Here is an 18,137-nt window from a genome sequence, read left to right as displayed (position 1 = left end):
ATCTGTCATTTATTCTCGTTTAACTATAAATATTGATTGACGCTTGATGAAAGTGAGTTGGTTTCCCCGCCATCTCCAATGCGTGTCATTTTTACTTTGCTCACTGATATTTGGGCGAGACTATAATTTATGGACGAACCAATCAGATTTAAGATAGCAGGTCTTAGATTTCGGCGCGAGATTTATCCACTCATCTGGCTAAATACCATTTTGGCATTATAGCTGTCAGTTCGTGATGAAAACATTAAACATAATTTCTAACCCTAACGTTTAGTTATGAATCCTAATCCTAGTTCCTTGTACTAATTCATAACCCTCAGTTAACCCTAGTAAGTAGATGACATTTTAAAGGTTATTTTAACATTGCTCAAAGGTTGTCCATAAATTATAGTCTCACCGATATTTGCTCATGTGCTTATAGCTTTCTGACCTGCGTTATTTGACAATAAAACTGTAGTTACCGCTTCTCTTCGCCTTCTGACATTATATACCGTTAAGATTTGTATTATAACAGTTATTGAAGTGAACGATTAGCGAAGCACGACACTACAACAGTAATCCTCTTTGAACAATAGTGATATTGGAAGATCATTATCCATTGAAATGAATGATAAATGTCTGAGTCCCAACATGATTACAGAAGTAATAATGATAATGATATAAAATTATAATTACATTTGTTTACCTCATTTTCTTCTATATTACCATCTTGTTTAAATCGAATAGTTCTTTTACCGGATCCAATATGATTATTTTTATTTTTTGAACGTGAATTGATCATATCTGAATGGTGTAGAATGTACAAAAAGGGCAAATGTATAACAAAAAATCAGTTCAATATAAATTCTTATACATAGAATAAAATTAGTCAATATTACATTATGCTTCGTTTGTTACAAGCAAAGATGGGTAGTGGCTAGCAGTGCAATCCAGGACGCTCGTCTCATCCACCTGCACAAACAGGTATCTATCAGGAATCAGTAGGTAAGTGGATAACACGATGACATTTGAAGCGAAAGTTAGTGGGTACGAGTCCAAGAGTGACACATCAACTCTGAGATACAGGTATATCTAGTTGATGAGTCCCAAATGGGACAAAACGCGCGTCCTCGATTCCTTTGCTAGCCACTATCTAACAGAATGGAATGTTTAAAATAATTCTGTCCTCCAACGAATGTGTGTGTACATTGTGTAGCTATTTATTCAGCATTAACTCATGGCTGTAAGACGTGACTTTTAAAAGTAGAGGACATTTGTACTTTACTAATATCTGATTACATATTTCTTTGAAGCACTGATCGAGTATATTGCGATCACCGAGTAAATAATGCTTAAATTCAAATCAAGGCAATAAGTCCATTATTGAGATTATAAGCCTTCATCTATGGAGACAAGGACTGACTGATGAAAATGACGGTCAGAATGTAAACAAATGTCAATCTGCACTTAGTTCTATTCTTTGTATCAGTATGAAAACTTTAAGTAAGTAATAAAGCCAACTAGTACATATTAAATGTGATTTATTTAGTATGGCAGTTGTGAAGATTGATAAATGTTTACCAAGATATAACGAACAAATCTAAGTTACACAGCTAGTGAAAAATCAGTAACACTGGACAGATAAATTTAGTAGAATTACATTCACATAGCTCCCTTTATTATCTTAAAGAATGGAGTTTAACTGTGTTGTATGTCAGGAAGGTAAAGATAGCCTCGCAATACCACAGATTGATTGCAGTTAGACATATGCACCACTTGATAGCAACTCGGTATTCTAGAAACTAGGAGTCCATGAATATGAGACTGAACGTCATGAGTTCGATCCCCAACAGTGTGTTCGTGGATGTGAATTTCTGATGAGTCCTGCACTGAGACGAAACAGCTGTTCAATACTTCCAGACTTATAGTTATCTAACTAAGATTAGTTTGTGAACTAAAAATAAAGTGTTCTATTCATTTGGCACAATAGTGAAAGATGATAAACATTTAATATATGGAATTTATGATTAGTTGTGATTTTAATGTCTATATATATACATTCATTTCATTGAGGTGGTTCTACATTGATTACATAACAAACATTATCACCAACACCAGTTAATCGTTTATTTCATAATTTCATCACAATCACATGAATATATATGTGTGTGTAGTGTATCCATGCATGTCTATATATTAGTGAATGTAGGAGAGTAATCATAATAACAATAAGAATAAATAAATATTTCCATTTTTGATTTTTTTTTTCCAATAAAAATTGATTTCCAATAGTTGAGATCATGAATCAATTGAAGCTAGACCATCGTAGAAAATCTGGAAGCACTGCAAAACCGTTTCGTCTTATTATGAAACTCCTCAGAAGTGTGCATCCACAATCCCGCCTCACGAGATTCGAATCCAGAACCTGTCAGTCTCGCGCGCGAATGTTTAACCTCTAGACCACTGAGTTGGCCGGCATCTCACGGTGTTAATATCTAACTTCAACCAATCCACGAAATCGAGTGACACATCCACCATTGTCTTCAATGAGTTGATATCTCAGAACAGACCTGGTTGAACTCCACATATAGTAAGTCAAACGGTAAATTTTTTCCGATAACAGTAAAACATGAGAGGACCAAGAGAGATCAGAGGAAAAAGTAATCACAAGATTATTGACCTTAGACACTGTGTTTATCAAGAAGTCACCAACGGCAGAAGCATTATGGGGCCCTAAAATAGTGTATAAGTGCAGTCCATATCTCAGGCTGAAGTTAACAGGTTGAGATTTGGACGGATTAAATAAGAGACCATTACCAACAGATCACCATTCAATACGAGACATAAAATCATTCATTTCTATGAAATATAAAGAAGGAGAAATTGGCATACATACAGTGAGGTCGTCCGCATATTTCACAAAAGTGTTTTCAGTGTAAGATGGTAGATCATGAAGAAAAAAAAGAGAAAAGGAGAAGTAAAAGAACAGCTCCTTATGGCACACCCTCACTAGACAGTAGAGACGTTGAACACTTTCCTCCAAACACAGTGTACTATTCTCTTCCAGAGAGGTAGGAACATAACCAATTGATTATCCAGCCGTCAGTATTGACGCTGATCAACCAGTTAAGTAAGAGGTGTCTTGGGATGGAATCGAAAGCAGAAGTATAATCCAGAAAAGCCCATACAACATACTTCTGACCCTTTTCCATGACGAACACTACATTGTGATGCAGAACAGCAACGGTATCTAAGATGCTTCTTTTACATTTGTGAACAAGCTGATAAGGATCGCTGTGCTCTTAAGCTGCAGGTTGAAGTAGGAGTATCAATAATTTTCCCATTATTTTGAGGGAATGTGAAGTTATTGCTATGGGTCTAAGTTTCACATTTTTATCACCAGATACTATCTTAGGTATAGAGATTATTTTTATCTTTCTCCACATTTTCTGTATGACATTATTTGAGAAAGATCTGTTAAAGATATTCACGAATGGATAACATAGAAGGTCAGTACATTTCTTTAAAAAAGAAGGTTGGGGATACCATCAGGTCCTAAACATTGGGATGAATTAAGTGACTGAAGACATTTTTGGACATCATTTTCAATGAAACGAGGAACAGAACTATTTTAAAACCTGTGAATATAGGGAGCATGACATCAGATGACTGACTTACAAAAGACTTATTTAAGTCACAAACATTCAGCTGGTTATCGCTTCTAACCTGTCTGTCGTCGATAAGTTCTTTCAAGAGTTTCCACATACTTTGAGAGTTTTTACATCATAGGAGTTTCTGAGAGAACATAGAGTTGAGACGTTTAATCTCTGGTAGGTATCATTATCAAGGTTTGACTTGGTTATTTCGGATAAATTGAGATTTGGGTAGATTATTATAAGTAAATAATATATTTGTAATATCCCAATGAGTAGAAAAATCTAATTTGTCTAATCTCTAGGTTTATTAGACCATTTAGCTTACGAACTTCAGTAGTGTTTGTCTCCTTGTACATTCTTTCTTTCACCCTCCATAGTCGTTTTAGTTGTGGAGATGTAAGTCGATCAGAACTTGAAAAAATGGTTTCAGTAGGACAACACATATCAAAACAGAATTTAAGATAACAGGTGATAACATCAGTGGTGTTTTTCAGTGAGTCGTCTGTAAATAATTCCCAATTAGTCGTATGTTTTCTTCTGAGTAATTCCTATATATGACTTTTTTCGTCTGGTGTAAGAGTGTACTCTTTCCATGTTTTCCATATACTTTAGGTAGAACACGAATTATTTAGTCATCCGAGGCAGACAATGGAGCATGTTTACGAGTCACATATGTAGTCACATCATTAATGAAAACGAAGTCTAAATGAGCTTCCAAACAAGTAGGGAAATGTACTACATTTTGGTGACCTAGTGATGTAAGGGAGCTGCAGTCACATGAATTGAAATCGCCACATACAATTGAAAGTAAACCAATGAAGGCAGTAACAATGAATTCAGTAAATTCATCAGCGAAAACAGATAGAGCAGATGATGTGCAGTCTGAAATCATCTAGATGTTGGTAACATAAACATACATGTGTATTTATTCGGGTGTTTTGGACGGCATCTTAAAGTTAGACAGTTGATAAAGTCATTTGGAAAGTTGAAAGAAGTAAAAGTAGATCAATACCAGTCCATCTTTACACCTCTTTTTATTGCTTGATCGATCCTGAAGATAGATAATGAAATCACGTAGTGATGCAAAGCAATCGTCCTGTTAATCAGTTAACCAAGATTATAACTGAACAAATCATAATCCTTTGTATGATAGTTTAAAAGGTTATACTAAAACTATCCAAAAATGCCACTTGTGACTAGTCTTAAACAATTGTCTCTTGAGTACTATGCTGTTGCTCTCAGGTCGTCAAGGCTACAAGGAGAAGCACTTTTTCACAAAGAAGGGAGCCACGATGTGATAATCATCCTTCTGTCATTAATAGGATTTGATATTAACCTATTGACGATGAAACTACGTTCTGATCACCTGATATTTTTTCTAATTCCATTATCAAACTACATTTCCTATCTTCTACTACCAGTTTTAATAATTCCGATTCAAATAATACTGTCCTAAGTTCCTTGACTGATATCACTGGTAACATATGTAGGTAAACACAAAAATTAAAAGTTTCGTGTCCATGGAGTCTTTAGGATTAGAAACAAAACATAATTCGAAGAAAGAGTTTGTTAGGACTTTTTAAAATGATCTCATGAAATTGAAAGTTACATCAGTGAATTTAGTCCAGGAGTATAGATAACATTTTGGAAGGATATTATCAGTCATTCAGTCAGTCAGCTACAACGTAGGACTAGGCACATAGATGCATCGGTTCAAGTTGCTATATCTCGTTAGCACAACAAGATGAACACCGAATTCATAGAAGTAGTCAATTTAATAGTGGTAATATATAAAAGAAAGGTTGTATATAAGAATATAGTATAGGAAAGAAGACAGATATGAAGCAATTTCAATCTCAAGGTTTAAGGGAAGATAAAAAGTGTATATACCTGCGCCAGTGATCGATTCTGAGCCATGTCACCTAGAGTCTCCAACTATTGGTCACGATAGTCTCGCGGACCCTAACCAAGTAATCTGCATCTATCAACATGGCTTAGACTAGAAGTTCGTGACTTCAAGCTCTGATGCTAGACTTTAAATGATTATTTTGCATATTTGAATTTGATAGCGTCTATTTCGATTCGAGTGATCAGATGAGAGTACCATAAGACTTCATGTAGAATTTATACCATGAAACTAAGTACAGATATTTGTACTTGATAGATAAGTTACAATATATCATATTTATATTAGATACTTACAAGTAACATACATACTGGATCTAGATATTTTCATTATTTACATAATCTATAAGCTAATTTATAGAAAACAGGTTTTTTTTACAAGTAACTGATCAATAAGTAGTAATCAGTGTTATGTTTGTTTAGTTCCATGGAAATGTTAGAATTCCATTTGTTAAGTTAGATTACTTGATTTGCAGTATTATTTATTCTAGTGGTTAAACGCTCGTGCGCGAAACTGATAGGTCCTGGGTTCGAATCTGGCGAAGCGTGATCGTGGATGAGCACTGCTGAGGAGTCCCATAATAGAGCGAAACGGCCGTCTAGTGCTTCCAGGTTTTCCATAATGGTCTAGCTTCAATTGATTCATGATCTCAACTATTAAAATTATTATTTATTCGTCAAATTCTAACCTTAAATATATCGAATAATTAATGGTGTTAAAGATTCATACTCAGATAATTTGCTATTTATTTGGAAATTATTTTGAGAAAATCACGATCATAATATTGTTAAATGATTAAGTAAAATAATGATAATGGACTAATTAATTAGACAACCATTGGAAATGCGGAAGGACTTGACTTCTGTTTTAATCTCACATTGAACTCTTAAGAATCGTATATCAACAAACACATCCTACTTTACTTACGCCTGTTACTCCCAATGGAGCATAGGCCGCCGACCAGCATTCTCCAACCCAAGCACCTCCAGGTTGTATTTTCTCATTTCTGCAGCAATTTGGAAGACTCTTCCTCTCTCTCTCACATTGTCCGGACATTCCATGTACTTATAAAAATTGTCGCTCTGGTTGTTAGAAGTTGCATCGGCCTCATGACTTCCGAAGGAACTCGTCTTTCATCATGAGACGTAATAATTATTCCTTCAACTCCCGGGACAGAGTTTACATGGTTTGAATAATTTTTTTCTGGTTAGCGTTTTTTATGCGAGTTGGTTTTCTACGGGATGGGGTTGCTAACCCCATGCCCGACCCTCCTCCTATACCCGTGCTTGGGGCCGGCAGTAGCCCTCGGAGGAGCTACAGGTGTCACTATATTTCAAATTTACGAATTCCATACTACCAAGTCCTATTTTCGAACTTCAACTGTTAGTAGCCATGCACTATTTATGAGTTTCGTACTGAAAAGAAAAGTTTTTCAGTACTTCCAATGTTTTTATGGTAGATCTATGTTATAAAACACAAAACACCCACATTAAAATAGAATGGCTTTCGAAGACATAAGCTTCAAATTTTATCCATTTTTATACATAAAATTAGCTGTAAACTAAGCAAATGTCACAAGCTCTCCTCATACAATAATTCACCAGTGTTTATCTTCACTCTGTTATGCTCTAATTTCTACCTTTGAAATATCGTCTATGAAGTTAGAAAATACGGTTAGAATGCATATTTTTGAAACATTGCATGTATAATACGGAACGATTGAGTGAGAATGTTTAAAATAAACACATGATACTAAGTAAAGATGTGAATCTATATCTTATGAGTTAGTTGAAACGTCTACTATGTATGCCCCCAAATGCCCTGGTACAGCCGAGAGTGGGGAGAGTCCGCTCTCCCTCTCGAAATGCTCTCACATGGCCACGCGTATATAGACTCTACCAGGGAAGTCTTACTCACTGCCTTCTCGCACCACAGGTGTTGTTTACAAAATTGAGAGGACGAAAAGCGAATGTTCGGCGCCTTATCCGTGTTGATAGATATGGCGAATCCACCTAGGGGAGTTGGAAAATCCTCATTCCAAACTTATGGTGTACATGTGCTCCAGAATCCTGAGGGAACAAATGGCGTATGAACTAATCGTTGGTCACCGGCTACCATGGGACTGCATCTCCTCACGATGCTCCACTGCCTTGTGGACTAGACCTCTAGGTCAAAGGCTCGGGGTGTGGCCCCCTAAGAAAACCACCTCCTTCAGTTTGGGCACCTGGTCAGTATCACAGCCTTCACACAAATCGAATGAGATTTGTTTGGCGCATATGTATCTGGTGCTTTTTTGTACCAATATTTATGTGTTTAAATAAATCAATAAATAAATAAATACACTTACACATTGGACAACGTTCTGGTGATATTAATCGTAGACAAAATACATCTGTTATTGGAATACTTTGTAAATATGATGCTACATGATAATGACGTCGACCATTAAATGATATATTATTAATTTTTTCAATTTGATCACCAGGTTGTATAAAATCCCCACAAGCTTTAGATACTTTATCCATAAAACTACCAGGTTTAATACGTTTTATAATAACTATACCACAACCATTATCTGTTAGAGTTAAACCAAATAAATCATTTGTTTTACGTATTTTAATCTCTTTTGGTTGTCCTTTTATATGAGCAAATAAAAAATCATTTAAACCAATTTCATAAGTTAATAATTTATCCATATCTAATTTATGTGTATTTCTGGTACAAAACATTATCTAAATAGTAAAAAATAGAAAAAAAAAAGAAAGAGAGGCGTGGGGTAAAATGAAGAAATAAGTTATACACTGATGTTGGTAACTAAAATTTACACATTTACTTTGAGTCCAGACTTACAATCATACTGTTTGTTTGTAAGAGTTAATGGTAGGTTAAGCGCGAGACTGATATGTCATGGATTTGAATCTCGCGAGGCGGCGTAGTGGATGCACACTGCTGAGGAGTCCCACAATAGGACGAAATGGCCGTCCAGTGCTTCCAGGTTTTTTCATGGTGGTCTAACTTCAATCGATTCATGATTTTAACTATAAAAAAATTAATAAAATCTCCACAAAACTCCCCTTTTGATAATTAATTAAAATTTACTCATTTACTCTGAGTTCAGGCTTAAAATCATACCGTTTTTTTGTAAGAGTTCATGGTATAACTCAATCACTCAAAGCAAAGAAAGTGAAATGGACTTTCAAACTTTTGATCTATTAGTTGGAAGTATATTTCTCAATTCTCTTTTTATGATGTAGGAGTAGGTTGAAAGAAATCTAAGGGCGGCCAGACCAAAACGTGGCATAAATCCATGAAGTCACTGACAAGTGGACTGAGCCATATTGATAGGTGTAGACTACCTGGTTGGGATTCGCGAGATGATAGCAACCGATGGTTAGAGACCTTGAATGACATGGCTCAAAATCGTTTGCAATAGTTCAGGTACATCCACTCTTTGTGTTCACCCAAATTCTAATCTTCTGAATTCTTCATGTCTCTATCTTTTTTCTCTCTCCAAATTTATTTTACTGGATTATACTCCTTGAATAACATCTTCAAACCCCAATCTTTCACATTACTGCTTAAACTCTTACTACTTCTACCACTATGGGATTTGAATGGACAACTGAATCTCTGTGCTAATGTGGTATGGTAACTCGAACTGATGTAAGTACGTACGTACGAAGTTCTACGTTGTGACTGACTGAATGACTGACTGGATATTTCCCATTGAGTTACATCATTTGTATTGGTGATAAAAAGATTAATGTATAAACGGTACAATTAAATGAGTAATCTATCAGAGGACAAATGAACTGATTTGCCTAATGAGAAAGCTACTAGTAACAAAGAAAATGTAACTGATTACTGATTGAAGATCAATTTGAGTCGTCCATTATTGATTTTCACAACATTCAACCAAAGTTATGCGTTGTTCACATTTAGGATTGTATTCGATTATTCTCTGTTAGGATAGGGGCATCATGTAAGAATCACCTTGATAATACCTTTGTTCATACATTTTAGTAAATTTGGATTGTATCTTGTATTGGAATCTTTTACACGGACTAAATGTCTTGTAGTGAACGAGAAACCGGGTGAAAGAGAAAACCAACTCATTGTTTTGTGAAAAATACAGGCAACTTTGATAAAATACGAAAACTATACATTGAACACATTATTTACACAATTCCCTTCAGTTTTTCTGTACTTGCTTCATCAGTCTTTCAATCTTGTTGTTATTACAATTGCTCGATATTTCTTTTCCTGAACCCTTCAATTCAATCATCTGCTGGCGGGCATTCTACTTCTAATTGGTGCTACATACTACTTATATCTGTCAGTATCAGTAGCATACACCACAATCTTACTAATGAGTCCCAAATAGGAGGGAATATGATTTCAGGATTTTTTTTTATATTGCTAACATCAAAATTTATTTAAACTTTATCAAAAAGTTTGTCAGAATTCGCCAAAATGTTGGATTGATACTGTTTGCTTAATATGAAAAACGGACTGACTAGACGATAATTTACCTAATACTTAAGAATAAGACTATTGAAAGAAAAAGAAACACATGATAAGATGTTAAGATGGATAGAATAATCAAAGCTTTAGTAGGAACATGTCACGGTCTACATTACTGATAGTTTCATGAATGAATGAATTTGTTATTGTTAGCATACCGGTTTCTCTTATTGATGCTTATATAAGACACGTTAACATAAGGAGATTCGTGGAAAATGTGAAATCTTATTAGTTTAAATAACAAACCAATCTTAGTTGGATCACCAGTGAAAACCTAGAAGTAATGGTCGGTCGTTTCATTCTAGTAAGAGACTCATCAACAGAGCGTATCTACCTATTTTCAATCCTTCTCAGTACTTGTCGACAGGATCGAAATCGAGAAATAACGTTCAAGATAGAAAGTTGTTTGTTATTTTTCCAATTTTTACTCTTGATGTTTGTCAAATAAAATATAAATATGAAAGTTAATATCTTGCCTAATTATCTGATAATTTTTTTCGTATATACTTCATGAAATTATAAGTAGAAATCTGACTGCATCCTATTTATTGATTTTTAAGATAATTTCGTTTATTGTTGAAGCTAGACCACCATGGAAAACCTGGTGGCACTGGACGGCCGTTTCGTCCTATTGTGGGACTCCTCAGCAGTGCGCATTCACGATTCCGCATCGCAAGATTCGGACACAGGACTTATAGGTGTTACGCGCGGAACATATCTGTCTTGAGATAGTAACTCACTGGAGACAATGATGGACGGTTTCTCAATTTCGTGGATTGGTTGAAGTTAGACATTAACACAGTTGGATGCCGGAAGGCTCAGTGGTTCTAGAGTTTAAGCGCCCACGCGCGAGACTGATAGATCTTGGGTTCGAGTCTCGTGAGGCCGGATCGTGGATGCGCACTGCTCAGGAGTCCCAAAATACGTTGAAACGACCGTCCAATGCTTCCAGGTTTTCCATGGTGATCTAGCTTCAATTGATTCATGATCTCAACTATTAAAATTACTATAATATTCACAAAATAGCTCTTCTGATAAATTCGTTTCGTTTCTGTTTTCTTAATGATTACATATACATGAATAGTTTATAGTTAAACTGAGAATGACCATTCCCTTAGTATTGTTTGTTTGAATCTTCCCATTGATTTTTAGGACTGAAATCGATCAGTCTCTAATTGGCTATCAGGACTCAGTAGCTAAGTGGATAACGCAATGGCGTTTGAAGTGAACGATAATGGTTTTGAGTCTTAGAGTGAACATCAGCAAGTCTGAGATGCAGGTACATCCAGCTGACGAGTTTCAAATAGGACGAATTGACGGGCCTTCTGGATTCCACTGCTAGCCACTATTCATCTTTGCTTACTGAGAATGACTATGTTATTCAATTGTAAGATTCATCATTTGATTATCATTGAATCATAGTCTACTAGAATACTATTATGATCACTAGCTATTTGAGTATTTTCATAGTTGAAATCATGGGTCAATTGAAGCTAGACCACCAAGGAAAACCTGGAAGCACTGGACGCCGTTTCGTCCTATTGTTGGACTCCTCAGCAGTGCGCATCCATGATCCCGCCTCACGATATTCGAACCCAGGACCTATCAGTCTCGAGCCAGAGCCCTTGACCGAGAGACCACTGAGCCGGTACTAGTGACTGACTTCGAGAAGTACATCCAGGAGTTCTAGTGAGAAGCAGTGACCAGTGGAGTTCGAACCACGTCTGTTGTAGAGATATCAACTCACTGAGGACAATTGGTGAACGGCTGCTCAACTTCGTGCATCAGTTGAAGTTAGACATTAACACCGTTGGATGAAAATACTAAATCTCCAGAAAACCCCCTTCTGATAGTTAATTGAGTAGTTCTTTTTTTGACTTTTACTATTCACTTTCATCAATTCAATGCTAATTTACATAATTTATTCATAAGAAATGAAAAAAATTTAACTTTTAATTTTCTTTATTTCCATTTACTACTTATTTCTAATATACATACCATGGACATTATAAATAATAGTTAAGATTGAATATTAAACAGAATGAAAGTGTATTTCTTGTATAGAGATCTGTAGTGAATGGTAAAGTTTTGTAGTTAACCATCATTGAGTGAATTTAGTTCAAAAACTGTAATGAAATGAAGAAATCATTGGGTAGCTGGTCTATCGATGTTATTGATTATTTAATTGTGGGCATTCACCACCTTACTAGTGGTAGGTGTCCGGATCCTTAGGTCTCGTGGAGAAGTCTTTACTCTAAAACTATTGAGTTGGTATCCACTAGTTGTGTTATCTTATCATATACTAATCATCCACTTCATTCCATACACTTCATCAAAATCCATGAACGCAAGCAAACCTATAAAAGTTCTATAATACCTTACCTAGCAAATATACACTGTGAAGAACAGGTTGTTAAAGTTAACTTAGTCAATAATCTGTATTCTTAAGCATATCTTAAACTGGATAACTTGTATAGACTCAGATATTTTTTCACCTTTGTTTCATTTCTTTTTTTGTTTTTTTCTTGGTAAAAAAGCTTGTTGAAATGCCTCGTACTGAGAATTCTATATTGTATCAAAATATAATATTGAATAAAGCCACTAATAATAATAGTTTATATTCTGAACTTTAGTCGATTTGTCATATTTTACAATCATTATCAATCAATAGTAGGCACTGATTACTTATTTCATATCAGTTTTCAGCTCTTCAGTAGTTTAAATTGACAACTCAACCGGGGTTCAAACCATGAACTTTATAATCATGCAAAGAATGTCATTGAAGTTTTGCATCAGAAATGTAAAATGTAAACTGTTTTATAAGTAAAGATAGATAGTGACTAGTAGTGGAATCCTGGACGCGCGTTTCGTCCTATTTGTGACGCGTCCTGGACTCCACTGCTAGCCACTATCTATCTTTACTTATAATGCTTGTGAATTAAGGCAATATCGAGACAATACGCACAGTATGCACATATGGCCAATAAGAGACTGACAAGTTGCAGTCCTAAACATCAATGGAAAGATTCAAACCAACAGTACTAAGTGAAGTAAACTGTTTTAGTTTTAAGGAGTAATAGAACTGTAGATTCAAGAGTAGATGAAGTGTAAATAGAGCTATACCATTGTGAACAATTCTGAACAATGTTAAAAAGTGTCTGTAGTCACTGATTGATATTATTATTTAGATTTCAACTAAATGATTAGTTTCTATCAAAGTAGATCAGATCATAAGTGAATGATTACAAAGACTAATTCCATATCTTGGTTTGGCTTCACATACCTCTTTACCGATCTACTTCTAAAGAAACAAGCATCGCCCATTAAAATAGGCGAGAACGGTATATATATATAACGGATTTCACAAAAATAAATGAAATTTTAGGATAACCTACAATTACTTGTCATAATAGTAGCAAGAGGACTATCTGAAGTAAATCAGTAATAATAACCAACTTCTTATCAGTTTGGGATCATTATGTTAATATTAGTGTATAAGCTAGTCAAATATTTGAAATCTTCGAATATAGATTACTTCTAACGATTGTAAGTCAGATATATAAAGTGAAACAAAGCGAACAACAAAGATAAAGTGTATGAAAATAGTTGATCATTAAGTTATCTAATCATCAATTACTCATATTAATCTAACTTCAGTAAAGAACTCAAATGAGTATTATGGAAGTGAGACTATATTCTATGAAACAAATATGTCATTGATGACCAGAGTATAACACTAGTTACTATTCTGACAGTTATTCATATGACGACTTATTGGAAGATCAAGTACGTTGACGGGAACTTAAACTGTAGAACGAAATGTAATGTTACTAATACAAATAATATATTTGTTATATCCCAGTGAATTGAAAAATTGAATTTTCTGACGTTTCATAATTCAGTGTAAGCTAATTTTTTCTTTCTTTGTAGAAAAACTTTCAATTGAAATACTACTGAATTCTCATATAATGAAGTTTGTGAAGGGACCACAGTTATATGGATAATTTATTGTTCTTGTGTAATGTGTTGATAGAATACGTACTAATATGTATAAGTATACTAACAAAATAGAGAATCGACTTACGATGGGGTAGGATACATGTCTATAAATCTGTAGTAAATCTACCGCTCAATGTTTAATGCTTGTGAATGCGCAGTGTTGAGGAGTCCCACACTAGGACAAAACGACTGTCCAGTGCTTCCAGGTTTACTATGGTGGTCTAGCTTGAAATGACTCACGAACTCAATTATTAAATTACTATAATATCCACAAAACCCTTTTCTGACAAAAATATATTCATCTAGTGAGTGAATGTGCATCCACTCTTTATGTTCTACCAAATTATAATCATCTGAATTCTTCATGTCTCTATCTTTTTTTCTCTTTCCAAACTTATTTCACTGGATTATACTCCTTGAATAACATCTTCAAACCCTAATCTTTCCGACTACTGCTTATTCTTTTACTACTTCTACCACTATGGGATTTGAATCGACAACTGCATCTCTATGCTAATGTGGTATGTCAACTCGAACTGATGTACGTATGTACGAAGTTCTACGTTGTGACTGACTGATTGAGTGAGCGAATGCTAGATATAAGAAGATATCTTTTACTAAGAGCTTCATTTCAAGCTCTAACTTTCATCTGATTTGTTCTTTTTACACAAAATGTGGAGATATGCTACATATTTTTATTTTGTATTAGGTTAATAATATCTAGAAATAAGAAAAGCATCGAAGAGACTACAATCACACATATTCATCGTCTATGATATTTACAGACAATGAAATCAAACTGTTATCATGGTATGAACCACTTAAAATCTAATTATTAATGTAAATCATGTCACCAAAGACAAACCTTATCTAAATGTCTTTTCAAATTTCGATGCATAAATAAAATATATTCATTGCTTTCTATCATAAGTGGCAATAACATTACTTTGCATAGTTGAAATAAGTCGCTCAAGAACTGGGTCTGATGAGAAACTTGGAAAAAAATAAACTACCAGTAAAAACCAGTAGGTGCTAGGCAGCTGTGGTGTCCTAGAATAGAATTCCCCAAATGCTAACCAGTATATATAAAATGTAACTTTTGTGTAATACATCGTTGGCGAAAATCTCGAATTAATTTTTCTAAGACAGTGTTTATAATATAAAAATACTTTCCAATTGTCTAAATCTTACCCTAAAACTATAACAGAGTATATTCCTTTACATTTATCACCTTACAATTTGGTAATCTTTGAAGTACAAAACTCAAAATAAACCTAAAGACCATGAGAAGATATCAACACTACTGATTACGTTAGTTTTCCCTTTACTCACTCACTACATACTACATTAAACATCGTCATAATTATGTATGTGCTGAAGCAGAAGGGAGTAGCCTACTATTTAATTTATTGTCTAATCTCATGAAATATCGTTAAAACATCATTCGTAATGAAAGTCCCTAAGGAACAATCAGGTGAACATAAATCTAAACAAACATCATGGTTACTAACAATTAGTCCCTTTAGGGATAAGAGTCGTTACTGAAGAAAAAATATTTACTTATAAAGTTCAAACTATGTTCAACCATATTATTATCGAACAGAAAACTACTGAATTTGAATCTTAAAATTATTATTGTATCCTAATAACGACAAAGTTATTAACAAATATATTGTCAGTGTACCACTGTTCAAAAGCAATAACTAAAAGAGAATAAGAAGGGTTTGAAGTAGGTAATAGTTATTTCCCATGCATGCAATATGATAACTTGGATAGACTACTTCCAGTCATGTTAAATTTCTTGGCCTAATCACCGACAAAATGAACTGATTTACACTGATTCAGTCAATCAGTCACAACGTAGAACTTCGTACGTACGTACATCAGTTCGAGTTGACATACCACATTACCACAGAGATGCAGTTGTCGATTCAAATCCCATAGTGGTAGAAGTAGTAAAAGAATAAGCAGTAGTCGGAAAGATTAGGGTTTGAAGATGTTGTTTAAGGAGTTTAATACAGTGAAATAAATTTGAAATGAGAAAAAAGATAGAGACATGAAGAATTCAGAAGATTAGAATTTGGTAGAACACAAAGAGTGGATGTGCCTGAACCATTGCAAACGATTTTGAACCATGTCATTCAAGGTCTCTAACCATCGGTTGCTATCATCTCGCGAATCCCAACCAGGTAGTCTACACCTATCAATATGGCTCAGTCCACTTGTCAGTGACTTCATGGATTTATGCCACGTTTTGGTCTGGCCGCCCCTAGCTTTTCTCCAACCTGCTCCTACACCATAAAACATTGCACGTCGGGGCAGTCGGTGGTCGGGCATACGTAACACGTGTCCCAGCCATCTCAACTGATGAAGTTTCATTACTTAATCAATCGGTTTGCTATCCTTACCTAGTACCCGTTTCCTAACATCTGCATTACTTAGCCGGTGGTACCAGGATATACGAGCAATGCGTCGAAGACACCTATGATCGAATACTAGTAGCCTACGAATATCCTCTACTCTTATCGGCCATGTTTCACTGCCATAAAGTAGGACGGAACGAACTGCTGCACGGTAAACCCGTCCTTTTGTTGCTAGACGGATATCTCGCCTACGCTATAAATGACGCAAGTTGGCGAAAGCTAGACGAGCCTTCTGTATCCGTGCTGAGATTTCGTCACACACCAGACCACAAGGGTTAGTGAGACTCCCAAGATAAGTGAAGCAGTCAACGCGCTCAACTACCTCACTACACTGATTCAAAGAAAAAGAGACTCCAATATGAGTTTAAAGAAGATATCATGTGGAACTATAAAGAGTGATCTGATAGAACACAACATATCTTGACCGAATATTATAAATATGCTAACCATTTTCATGTAATTTAACTAAATATCAAACCAGTATCAGGGTTAACAGAACTTGCTACATAGTTACAAACAGAGATTTGAGATGATATTATAAAAATCTTATTTGAAAATGCATTTTATTTGGAAGCAAGTCAAATACACGTTGCTTCATTCAGTTTGTTCGAAAGACGTGAAATCGTCACAAAAACGGTATGTTTACAAAATAAGTTATAAGGCAGGTGATATAAAGTGAAACCTTTAAATAAAAATCTCTCGATGAAAAGCACAAACAGTGATTGTATTGAGAGAGGATAATGTTGTTGATGATATTTATCTGTGGAAAACACCATAGTGCTGCCACGTCTATGAGCATACGATGACGTTTCTTCACCCCCGGACATTAAATTTACAATTTACTTTCTCACTACCATCCAGTTGATCTTCCTGGTGGGGGATTATTCTAAGCTACAAGTGTTTCATTAAACATACCTTTTTTGCATGTTCACGATATAAAAGCCCGACCATCATAGCAAGGCACAAGGTATTGTTGGGTTTGAACATAAATCCAAAAGTTTAGCACATAGCAGTAAATAAAATTGCGATCAAAGGGAGAGAACAGTGAACACACGAAATCGCGGACGGTTTTGTCCTATATCATCTGAAGTCTCTAACCGTTCATCGTGACAATCTTTTGCATCGTATTCAGGCAATCTCCACCCAACAAAATGGCTGAGTTCAACAGGTATTAACTCTACTGACTGACAGTGATGGTTGGATAAGCAGATTCACTATCCAGTACCAAATGTTTGACATCAACATTGCCTGTTGAGCGGTCCCAACATAAAGAAATGCCATGAAAGTGTTCATAATCATTCACAAGTAATCCACAAACAGACTTTATCTTTAAGGGCTAAGATTACCAAGCGTAAATTAGGGCAAATCATACTGGTGTTCAGGGAGGTCGTCACTTGGTTGACGGAGGGATATCCATCTTACATCTCAAGTAACTTAAGCTTACAAAACCAAATTGGCTATTTTAATCTATGCCGAGATTTAATTAGATAGCAATGATTCAAGATGTTTATAGTTTTTTCCTCAAAGTTTCTCCAGATACAACAGCTACATTCATTTATATCAAGAATATAAGACTATCATATTCAAGCCACAATTTCAGGATGATAACGATTAAAATAGCTAACACGTAAAACCATGTTAGGTTTTCGT

The 18,137-nt window shown here is 35.1% G+C and overlaps 1 protein-coding gene across 1 annotated transcript in view; it reads right to left on the bottom strand.

The window, feature by feature from the left end:
* The window catches only part of Smp_170870 (putative rgs-gaip interacting protein gipc), a 124,503-nt gene that overhangs the window by 13,933 nt on the left and 92,433 nt on the right, over window positions 1-18,137 (bottom strand). The window contains exons 27-28 of the mRNA XM_018797902.1: window positions 7,889-8,273; window positions 686-783 (exon numbers count right to left, since the gene is read on the bottom strand). Of these exons, the coding sequence (XP_018652898.1) occupies window positions 686-783; window positions 7,889-8,273 (483 nt within the window). The remainder of the gene's footprint in view (window positions 1-685; window positions 784-7,888; window positions 8,274-18,137) is intronic.

This window comes from Schistosoma mansoni, chromosome 6 (genome assembly GCF_000237925.1).
Source record: "Schistosoma mansoni strain Puerto Rico chromosome 6, complete genome".
In the NCBI taxonomy this organism is placed as follows: domain Eukaryota; kingdom Metazoa; phylum Platyhelminthes; class Trematoda; order Strigeidida; family Schistosomatidae; genus Schistosoma; species Schistosoma mansoni.
Note: the sequence above shows the minus strand (reverse complement) of the source record. Positions and strands in the feature narration are given on the sequence as shown.